The sequence below is a fragment of the Leptodactylus fuscus genome, chromosome 2, assembly GCF_031893055.1.
Source record: "Leptodactylus fuscus isolate aLepFus1 chromosome 2, aLepFus1.hap2, whole genome shotgun sequence".
In the NCBI taxonomy this organism is placed as follows: domain Eukaryota; kingdom Metazoa; phylum Chordata; class Amphibia; order Anura; family Leptodactylidae; genus Leptodactylus; species Leptodactylus fuscus.
The window spans coordinates 276,251,995-276,264,401 of record NC_134266.1 but is presented as its reverse complement, the minus strand read 5'-3'; the positions used below and the strand labels follow the sequence as shown (position 1 = coordinate 276,264,401).

The window sequence follows — 12,407 nt, the reverse complement described above, 5'->3', positions numbered from 1 at the left end:
CCAAAACTTTTAGGTATTTCCCCTACAAATCACTTTTATATTATTCTGTCTCTTCTGTCCCAGGGAACATAAAAAAACAATAACCACTTCTGGTCTCCTTCCCTCTCCTTTCCCTGGCAGTGACGGGCGTGACCTTGGGTCTTGGTCCTTCCGACCTCCTTGGCGACATCATGGGCTGTAAGGGACAACTGAGGAATGTTCTTGGTCTTGCATTAATGATGATGTCACGTCTCTTGTACCCTCTGATACCTAACCACAAGCTGCAGCAGTACTTAGGGGCCGGTGACATTACCTTAGAGGCCACCATGGGCCAGAAGCGGACAAAAGAGGATCCCAAGGGACCTTCAGACACTGCTACATATAGAATATAAGTGTTTATTATGTTTCCACCCATGCCCTGGCCCGCTACATATTATACATATTGTATCTGCATATTATATTTTGGGATCTGAGGAGTCCTCATTGTATAATAAATGTCATTTTTGATGAAAGAGATCAGATGGACGAACGTTGCAGACAACTCTCATAAGGTTCAGTTTTCCCCTTCCATCGTCTGGCTTCGTCTATGACACCCATCTCTGTGGTGATTTCACCATTTTCGCAGGCAGAAGCTTCATCAACTTGACTCGTATTTCCCTGGTTTTCAGACCATAGATCAGGGGGTTCAGAATCGGTGGGACCACCAGGAACTGGACTGACATCACCGTCCTCAGCTCATAGGGCAAGCTGGTGGGACTGAAGCGATGGAGAAGGATCTCGAATAAGACGTTGATGACAAAGTTAGTGATGGTCACCAGGTGAGGAGTGCACGTCTGTAGGGACTTGGCCCTGAAGTCCTTGGTGGCCTGGACACAAACCTTTAATATCTTAATGTAAGAAATGAAGATCAGCACCGGCAAGAGGCCGATCACCATCGCCGTGATGAAGAGTCCGTAGATATTGTTGACTGTCGTGTCAACGCAGGACAACCTCACCACTGACCAGTTGTCACAGTAGATCTTCAGGATGAAGGAGTCACATAGTGGAAGCCTAAGGGTCAAGATAAAGTGAACGGTAAATAGACAGATATTGTACGACCAGGCCGCGATGACCAGCTTCAGGACCATGGACAAGGACATGAGAGTAGGATATCTCAAGGGGTTGCAGATGCACAAGTATCGATCATACGCCATGAGAGTCAGGATGGTCAATTCTCCGCCCATGTAGGTGTGAATGCAGAAGACCTGAGTTACACACCCCGCATAGGAGATGGTCAGAGATTTACTAAGTAGGTTTATGAATAAATTAGGGAAGAAGGCGATGCTCCCGTAGAGTCCATTGAGGCACAGGACGGATATGAAGATGTACATAGGCTCCTGGAGACTCTTGTGTAGGACCACGGTGGAGATGACTGCACAGTTGGACAGAACAATCAGGACAAAACCAAGAAATGTGATCGCACTGTAGACATATCTCACTTCAGCCATTGGCCCAAAGTTGAGGGTCAGGAGGGCAGGATGAGAACTGGTACCATTCATGGTCTTCTCTTCCAAGGTGGCATCCTGCAAATCCAACAACACACAATCAAGCCTTGGTAGATGACTTTTATAGTCGTGGAGAACCCCTTTAAGGATCACTCCATGGTTACTTGTTATTCTAACATGTCTCTCTCCGTTGTCATAATTAGAGGGTTCAGGAAGCTGTTTGTAGGTTACATAGGACTGCCGGGGACATCTACTACATTACCTGTATATAGAGAGTTATCACTGTGTTATCTGTGGTGTTACATGGGACTGCCGGTGACATCTACTACATTACCTGTATATAGAGAGTTATCACTGTGTTATCTGTGGTATTACATAGGACTGCCGGTGACATCTACTACATTACCTGTATATAGAGAGTTATCACTGTGTTATTTGTGGTGTTACATAGGACTGCCGGTGACATCTACTACATTACCTGTATATAGAGAGTTATCACTGTGTTATCTGTGGTGTTACATAGGACTGCCGGTGACATCTACTACATTACCTGTATATAGAGAGTTATCACTGTGTTATCTGTGGTGTTACATAGGACTGCCGGTGACATCTACTACATTACCTGTATATAGAGAGTTATCACTGTGTTATCTGTAGTGTTACATAGGACTGCCGGTGACATCTACTACATTACCTGTATATAGAGAGTTATCACTGTGTTATTTGTGGTGTTACATAGGACTGCCGGTGACATCTACTACATTACCTGTATATAGAGAGTTATCACTGTGTTATCTGTGGTGTTACATAGGACTGCCGGTGACATCTACTACATTACCTGTATATAGAGAGTTATCACTGTGTTATCTGTGGTGTTACATAGGACTGCCGGTGACATCTACTACATTACCTGTATATAGAGAGTTATCACTGTGTTATCTGTAGTGTTACATAGGACTGCCGGTGACATCTACTACATTACCTATACTCAGAGAGTTATCACTGTGTTATCTGTGGTGTTACATAGGACTGACGGTGACATCTACTACATTACCTGTACTCAGAGAGTTATCACTGTGTTATCTGTGGTGTTACATAGGACTGCCGGTGACATCTACTACATTACCTGTATATAGAGAGTTATCACTGTGTTATCTGTGGTGTTACATAGGACTGCCGGTGACATCTACTACATTACCTGTATATAGAGAGTTATCACTGTGTTATCTGTGGTGTTACATAGGACTGCCGGTGACATCTACTACATTATATAGACCTGGTAGGACAATAGTGATCACAAGGGTTCTCTTTCTCTCTGACTACCCAGGCTGGAGCACTCAGTGTCCTGAATTACAGTTGTCAGTATCTGCCGCACTTCCCTGTCTCTATACTGTGCTATATACATATTATATACATTACTATCAGTCTCAGCTATGACTATATCTCAGTCTTCCCTCTCACTATTGTCCTGTAGCTGAGATTTGGGGATGTGTTTGTTCCTTACACTATTTTATATTGATTCTAGAATACTTCTGGACCTTGTCTTTATTCTCATGGCCGTCACTTACAGGCTTTGTGCAGATTTGTGTCCTGACTGCAGAGCGTTCTGTCCATGGTGTGTACAGGGCACAGATCAGACCTTATATATGACAGGACTGGTCCCCCAGGGGGCGCCTCATGATCCCCTCCGGCCAATGGCAGATTGGAGCTGATTATATCCTAATGACTGTTGTGTACGAGACGCAAAGAGCGAATCTTCTGGGACGCAGAAATATGTGATGATACGTTTCTATATCTATAGGACAACGTAAGGGCAAGACCAGTCCACTGTCCTCCCAAATCTTACGGCGCCCAATTACATAGGTCTTAGGTTGAAAGAGAAAGAACAAACTATGAAGGAAGCGAAATACAATGTAATGTTATTCTATGTATGATAATAAGTATCTAAAAGTAACATAAATGAAATACGAGGTAAAAATCTAATTGGCCTCCAGGGGTAACCATACAGAGATTGGGGCTCCCATAACCCTCATTACTAAACAGATCTCTACTCTATGCTAGCCAGACTATACGTTATATCTTCACCTAAATTTGCCCCAATGTAAAATATATACAGTTGTGAATTGCCCAAGCAATGAAGTGATATATAACATACTGACACATTGTATAAATCCCGCGGGACTCGATCACTGCAGCATCAGTACCCGCTAATTCTAATAGTGTCACTCATTGTGTTCAGTATAATACCCCATAGTAGCCCCCTTACAGTGTAATGCCCATAGCAGCCCTCATACAGTATAAAGCCCCATAGTAGCCCTCATACAGTATAATGCCCCATAGTAGCCCCCATACAGTATAATGCCCCATAGTAGCCCCCATACAGCATAATGCCCCATAGTAGCCCCCATACAGTATAAAGCCCCATAGTAGCCCCCATACAGTATAATGCCCCATAGTAGCCCTCATACAGTATAATGCCCCATAGTAGCCCTCATACAGTATAATGCCCCATAGCAGACCCCATACAGTATAATGCCCCATAGTAGCCCCCATACAGTATAAAGCCCCATAGTAGCCCTCATACAGTATAATGCCCCATAGTAGCCCCCATACAGTATAATGCCCCATAGCAGACCCCATACAGTATAATGCCCCATAGTAGCCCCCATACAGTATAAAGCCCCATAGTAGCCCTCATACAGTATAATGCCCCATAGTAGCCCCCATACAGTATAATGCCCCATAGTAGCCCCCATACAGTATAATGCCCCATAGCAGACCCCATACAGTATAATGCCCCATAGTAGCCCCCATACAGTATAATGCCCCATAGTAGCTCCCATACAGTATAATGCCCCATAGTAGCCCTCATACAGTATAATGCCCCATAGTAGCCCTCATACAGTATAATGCCCCATAGTAGCCCTCATACAGTATAATGCCCCATAGTAGCCCTCACACAGTATAATGCCCCATAGCACCCCCCATACAGTATAATGCCCCATGGTAGCCCCCATACAGTATAATGCCCCATAGTAGCCCTCATACAGTATAATGCCCCATAGCACCCCCCATACAGTATAATGCCCCATAGCACCCCCCATACAGTATAATGCCCCATAGTAGCCCCCATACAGTATAATGCCCCATAGTAGCCCTCATACAGTATAATGCCCCATAGTAGCCCTCATACAGTATAATGCCCCATAGTAGCCCCCATACAGTATAATGCCCCATAGCATCCCCCATACAGTATAATGCCCCATAGCAGCCCTCATACAGTATAATGCCCCATAGTAGCCCCCATACAGTATAATGCCCCATAGCATCCCCCATACAGTATAATGCCCCATAGCAGCCCTCATACAGTGTAAAGCCCCATAGTAGCCCCCATACAGTATAATGCCCCATACTAGCCCTCATACAGTATAATGCCTCATAGCATCCCTCATACAGTATAATGCCCCATACTAGCCCTCATACAGTATAATGCCCCATAGTAGCCCCCATACAGTATAATGCCCCATAGCATCCCCCATACAGTATAATGCCCCATAGTAGCCCTCATACAGTATAATGCCCCATAGTAGCCCCCACACAGTATAATGCCTTCCCAGTAGCCCCATAACATAAAATTCCCCTCAGTGGCCCATCACACAGGTAAATGCCCTGCAGGCTTTACACTTTAACCAGTCCTCACCATTATGGTCGCTCCAGTTTCTCCCACATCTTTATGTCCCCATCCGGGTTTCCTTGTATTTTCATGTCCCCTATCCGTTTGCCCCCACAGCTTCAGGTCCCCTCAGCTGGTTACCCCCATAGCTTCATGTTCTCCCATCCCCACAGCTTGCCCCCCATAGTTTTATCCCCCACCCCCAGGTTGCCCCTACAGTGTCATGTAACCCAACCAGGTTGTCCATATTTGTTAATCAATACATACAAAGTGCGTTTAGAAAAAGTAGGATGAATAATAAAACATGTTATAGTCTAATGTTGGCCAGGCCCTTGTAAGGTTAAATATAATTAAAATTCTTTAATTTCCTAACTTTCTTCAACTAGAGTTCTTGTAAAAGAAAATAATACAATTGGTCAGAACTCAGGATTTTTGGTAAATGCTACTATCACTCCATCTATCACTGCATGTATTAATACTAGCAAAAATGTGTGTGGCAACAGCAACAATACTGCTAGTCTTGACAGCCCCACCTTGTGGAGCCTGCTGAGAAAGATATTCCTCCTAGCTTAAGACTTCCTATTCTTCCTCTTCTTGATGAGTTGGATAAGAACATCCTGTGTTATTTTCTATTTAAAGGGGATAGACATGAGTGTTGATGGAGCTACATGCGGTCATCTCCCATGTGGGAATTTCACCGTAGCTTCAGACCTCAGAGTATAACAGCTGGAGGCCCATGGGAGCTGACCTTCCCCTATCTTCTTTGAACCTCCATAAAGTGTTCAGCACTCTTCATGTACCCAGGGTCACCGCTGAAACCTGTGATTGGGCCATTGCAGTCACATGGGAATTCTGAGCATAATCAACTGTGATTGGGTCTCAGAAGTGACCCTGGGAGCATCACGCCACTGAGGAGACCAAGACAGAGCTCCGGGAGCCAAGAAGAGGCACAAAAAAGTGAGGGAAGGTGAATATAAATGTTTTTTTATTTTTTCACCTCCCCAAGACCTCCATCTATTATACTCTGGGATCTACGCCCATGTCCAAATTGATATTAGAAAATGCCAATATGGTGGCTTAAAGTGATGCAGAAATAATTCTTTGTTAGGGTGCATTCACACGGAGTAAAATAGAGTGTAATTTGGAGTGTAATTTATACACGTGTAAAACATGTACACGTGTATTTTGGAGCGCTTTTTTTACATGTGGCATTTACGGAACGTTTTTTGGAGCGTTTACGCGTGTAGAAAAACACGCTCCGTAAACGCTCCGTAAACGCTCCATAAACGCCACGTGTAAAAAAACGCTCAAAAATATGCGCGTAATTTTTTTACACGTGTAAAAATTACACTCCAAATTACACTCCATTTTACTCCGTGTGAATGCACCCTTAGTCTCATACACATAGACTCTCTAGTCTCTAGGCTCTAGGCACTAGGCATCTTCTAATGTGAATAACTCAATCTATCAACTAATGGAGGTCAAAAGTTGTCAATGGAGATGACATGCCATAGCTATAGAGGGTGCACATTATGCCCGGGCCTTGGCGCTTGACAGGTCCCAAATGTTCCTCTGCAACGTAAAAAGCCTTTAGGTTTTTTGTAATGGCACATGTTAGGTGAGGGCCATATTAACATTTTTTAGCCCTGGAGCTTTAAGTAATTATTTGGAAAACATTAACAGATTCTGGATCCTTTCCATAGAATCTCGGCTGAAGTGCACTGTCCGTTTCTTCAGTATTCTTTCACCGATTTGACTATTGTCATCAGTGTGGGGATGGATGGAAAGCTCTTGCAGGGAAGCTGAGTCTGGGTGGGAATCCCTTGATATATTTACATCTCAAGCATTTAAAAAAAACTGAGATGTTTTATGAAATATGAGATTCTTAGCTTTCATATGACACCAAGATCACAGTCCTACCTGTATTTAAAGAAATCAGCCTTCGAAAACTCACTTGGTATTTGGAGACAATGCTGATAAATATGCCGATATTAATAACATAACAGAGAAATCTGTGATCTTAATTTAAGGTTTTAAAATTTCCCTGACAGTGTCATACACTATGTATTATAGATAGGTTCCTAGGAGCCCTGACAGTGTTACACTATGTAATATAGATAGATTCCTAGGAGCCCTGACAGTGTTATACACTATGTATTATAGATAGGTTCCTAGGAGCCCTGACAGTGTTACACTATGTATTATAGATAGGTTCCTAGGAGCCCTGACAGTGTTATACACTATGTATTATAGATAGATTCCTAGGAGCCCTGACAGTGTCATACACTATGTATTATAGATAGATTCCTAGGAGCCCTGACAGTGTTATACACTATGTATTATAGATAGGTTCCTAGGAGCCCTGACAGTGTTACACTATGTAATATAGATAGATTCCTAGGAGCCCTGACAGTGTTATACACTATGTATTATAGATAGATTCCTAGGAGCCCTGACAGTGTCATACACTATGTATTATAGATAGGTACCTAGGAGCCCTGACAGTGTCATACACTATGTATTATAGATAGGTTCCTAGGAGCCCTGATAGTGTCATACACTATGTATTATAGATAGGTTCCTAGGAGCCCTGACAGTGTTATACACTATGTATTATAGATAGGTTCCTAGGAGCCCTGACAGTGTTACACTATGTAATATAGATAGATTCCTAGGAGCCCTGACAGTGTTATACACTATGTATTATAGATAGGTTCCTAGGAGCCCTGACAGTGTCATACACTATGTATTATAGATAGGTTCCTAGGAGCCCTGACAGTGTCATACACTATGTATTATAGATAGGTTCCTAGGAGTCCTGACAGTGTTATACACTATGTATTATAGATAGGTTCCTAGGAGCCCTGACAGTGTTATACACTATGTAGTATAGATATATAGTACTAGGAGCCCTGACAGTGTTATACACTATGTATTATAGATAGGTTCCTAGGAGCCCTGACAGTGTTATACACTATGTAGTATAGATATATAGTACTAGGAGCCCTGACAGTGTTATACACTATGTATTATAGATAGGTTCCTAGGAGCCCTGACAGTGTTCTACACTATGTTTTATAGATAGGTTCCTAGGAGCCCTGACAGTGTCATACACTATGTATTATAGATAGGTTCCTAGGAGTCCTGAGAGTGTTATACACTATGTATTATAGATAGGTTCCTAGGAGTCCTGACAGTGTCATACACTATGTATTATAGATAGGTTCCTAGGATTTCTGACAGTGTCATACACTATATATTATAGATAGGTTCCTAGGAGCCCTGACAGTGTCATACACTATGTATTATAGATACAAGAAAACAGAAGAGAGAGCACCGCGCGGCACCTTGTGCATTACCCTTTTAAAGTGATTCCACAAAGTATTATTCAACATATAATCACCTTTAAGCGCTGTGAAGTGATCACAGCACTCAAATATCACTTCATAGACAAAATGGCTAGTAGCTGGCAGATCTTAACCGTGAAAACACGTATGCATGGTACTATACAGAAAAGGACCTATCCAACCAACTTCTACAGAAGTATCAAATGGATAAAAGGATCCGCGCTTACCAACCGTAGTTCTTGTTGCATTCGTTTATTAAAGCCTCACACACAATGCGTTTCGAAACCGGAAGCTGGTTTCTTCTTCAGGTGCACAAAGGTCCTTTGTGCACCTGAAGAAGAAACCAGCTTCCGGTTTCGAAACGCTTTGTGTGTGAGGCTTTAATAAACGAATGTAACAAGAACTACGGTTGGTAAGCGCGGATCCTTTTATCCATTTGATACTTCTGTAGAAGTTGTTTGGATAGGTCCTTTTCTGTATAGTACCATGTATTATAGATAAGTTCCTAGGAGCCCTGACAGTGTCATACAGTTTGTATTATAGATAGGTTCCTAGGAGCCCTGATAGTGTCATACACTATGTATCATAGATAGGTTCCTAGGAGCCCTGACAGTGTCATACACTATGTATTATAGATAGGTTCCTAGGAGCCCTGACAGTGTCATACACTATGTATTATAGATAGTTCCTTGGAGCCCTGACAGTGTCATACACTTTGTTTTATAGATATATAGTCCTAGGAGCCCTGACAGTGTCATACACTATGTATCATAGATAGGTTCCTAGGAGCCCTGACAGTGTTATACACTATGTATTATAGATATATAGACCTAGGAGCCCTGACAGTGTCATACACTATGTATTATAGATAGGTTCCTAGGAGCCCTGACAGTGTCATACACTATGTATTATAGATAGTTCCTTGGAGCCCTGACAGTGTCATACACTTTGTTTTATAGATATATAGTCCTAGGAGCCCTGACAGTGTCATACACTATGTATTATAGATAGGTTCCTAGGAGCCCTGACAGTGTTATACACTATGTATTATAGATATATAGACCTAGGAGCCCTGACAGTGTCATACACTATGTATTATAGATAGGTTCCTAGGAGCTCTGACAGTGTTATACACTATGTATTATAGATATATAGTCCTAGAAGTCCTGACATTGTCATACACTATGTATTATAGATAGGTTCCTAGGAGCCCTGACAGTGTTATACACTATGTATTATAGATAGGTTCCTAGGAGCCCTGACAGTGTCATACACTATGTATTATAGATAGGTTCCTAGCAGCCCTGGCAGTGTCATACACTATGTATTATAGATAGGTTTCTAGGAGCCCTGACAGTGTCATACACTATGTATTATAGATATATATAGTACTAGGAGAAGAAACTCATAGTTCTTAGATGGAGCCCAGCAAACCTTCAGGATGTGGAGAGTGTTTATATGAAAGAATGAGCCAAAATCCCCCCTGACAATGCGCCACTTAGGGTCTCCATATAGGAGTGTCCTGAAGCTTCATCACCAACAAAGGCTTTTGCTCCAAGTATTAAATACATTTCAGTAAGTGAGGTCAATACTTCTTCCCTGTATCAGTAGTATCTTTAGAAATATATTAGAAAATGGGAATATGTTCAATACTTGTTTCGCTCACTGTGTATGTGTTTTCATTATGCTAACACTATGGCACCAACTGTATGCAATAGTTCAATGTGATGGTCCAGGCTGCAGGACATGTCTGGATGAATGGTGGTGGTAGCTGTGACAACATCAGTGGAAAATGATGTGATGGACAAGACCACAGGAGATTATATCCGGCTGTTTAGGAATAGCGGCAACATCAGTAGTACAGTAAATAGAACAAGGCAGTGGCAGATCTATTGACCTTTCAGCTGGAGGTATTGGAAAGTCCTCACTGTTCATTGCCTGATCTTACCGTAAGGCAGTTTTTTTTGGGGGGGGAGCTGCATATTGGTTAGAACCTTTAATATCACCATTGTCACGATCCTCTTCATCTGATGTTACCTTATGACCCTGACACAGTTGGCAGGTCCTATCCACAGCATGACCATCATTGGCATTGTCATCCTTTTCCCCACTTTTTTTGATGGCCTAGGGATTCTTGCATACCCCCATAACTCTAAATTTACATCTTAATTCCCTACCAGCATGACTATCACATACAGTATACTCCACTCCCTGACACTTCTACCTCAAGTGTCATTCAGCTCATTAAGAAGAGGAAGATTTGGACAAGGAGAAATATCTTTCTCAGCAGTTGATATATCTCTTGTAGGGATTAGTGTCAGTGAAAATAGAGAAGACATGGTTAACAGGAAGCCCATGTGATTTACATTTTCAATAATAGAATAGGAACACACAGGATATTGACTCAAGTTGTGGCATTACTTTTAGATGAAATATTCTGCTGTGACTCAGATGAGTGAATCAAGTAATCAAGAATGCCATCGTCTTTCTTAGAAGTACAGTAATCCTGCAGTTACTGGTGACACTGCCAAGGCCAGAAGTAGTGTTGCTGTTGCCACTCACATTCCTACTGTTAGTTAATGCAGCATGAGTGTTTCTTCCTCCTCCCCTCCCTTAGCCTATCCACCGAATTGTGTTCTGTCAGTCCTTCTCCCCCACTGCTTAGCTAATAGTGATTAATGATAATACTAATGCTCACTGTGAAATGAATCGCAAAAGTTTTGGTTTTGTAAACCAAAATTTTGGAAATTTTTGATCAAAACCAATTCCTTCCAAACTGGAAGCTGGAGACATTTGATATGAAGGTGGTCATGGTCCCTAAATTAGTATACATGGAATGGTTACAGATACACTGACAATGGTCATAGAGTATAGTATCCTGAGTCAATGTGAGGATAAGTAACTGACCCAAGAAATAGTTATTTATTTTGAGCAAATTGTCAAAATCAACGCCTGACACTTATATAAATCTTACAGATTTTCGAATTTCATTGTCTTAGCCTTCAAATAAAAGGTCTGCAGAATCCTTAGCCGCATCTCCTTCACTTTCAGTCCATAGATGACAGGATTTAAGAGTGGAGGGAGCAACAACAACTGCACCGACATAATGGTCCGAACCTCGTAACTGAAATTTTCAGGAATAAAGCGATAGACGAGAAGTTCAAAGAACAAATTGGATGAATAATTTGCAATAGTTATCAAATGAGGCATGCAGGTCTGTAGAGCCTTTGCTCGGAAGTCCTTGGAAGACTTTATACAAACCCTTAGAATCAGAATGTAGGAGCTTATGATCAGCACTGGCATCAGGCCCGTGAAGGTTGAAGCGATGAAAAGTCCATACACATTATTGACAGTGAAATCAATGCAAGAAAGTCTGACCACTGACCAATTGTCACAATAGACCTTGAGTATGATGGTATCACACAGAGGAAGTCGAATGGTTAGTACTAGGTGGATACCAACCAAGACGATGGTATAACACCAAGCTGAGACAACCAGTTTGAAGACAGTGGCCAAAGTCATTATGCTGTTGTATCTCAGAGGGTTGCAGATACACACATAGCGGTCATAGGCCATGATGGTCAGTATGGTCATTTCACATCCTGCATAGGTATGGAGGCAAAACACTTGTATCAAGCAGCCAGTGTAAGTGATGGTCTTCAGATTGCTCAGTAGACCGAATACAAGGTAAGGTAAGAAGGAGGTGGTGCCGTAGATACCGTTAAGACACAGCATGGAAACAAAGATGTACATGGGCTCCTGTAGGGTCTTGTGTAACAGAACAGCCATGATGACCGAACAATTGAAAAAGATGACCATAACATAAACCAGGAAAGCTACAAAGCTGTAGAGATATCTCATCGATGTCATCTCCCTGAAGCCGAGAGTCAGCACCGAGGGTTGAAGGTCCGTATAGTTCTCCAT

At 42.2% G+C, this 12,407-nt stretch overlaps 2 protein-coding genes across 2 annotated transcripts; both read right to left on the bottom strand.

Moving 5' to 3' along the window:
* Positions 1-563: 563 nt before the first annotated feature.
* Positions 564-1,496, bottom strand: LOC142194197 (olfactory receptor 52D1-like). The gene has a single exon (XM_075263214.1). It carries the CDS (start codon positions 1,464-1,466, stop codon positions 564-566), a length of 903 nt encoding a protein of 300 aa, XP_075119315.1. The 5' UTR covers positions 1,467-1,496.
* A 9,957-nt stretch (positions 1,497-11,453) lies between these two features.
* LOC142194196 (olfactory receptor 52E4-like) lies at positions 11,454-12,407 on the bottom strand. The gene has a single exon (XM_075263213.1). It carries the CDS (start codon positions 12,405-12,407, stop codon positions 11,454-11,456), a length of 954 nt encoding a protein of 317 aa, XP_075119314.1.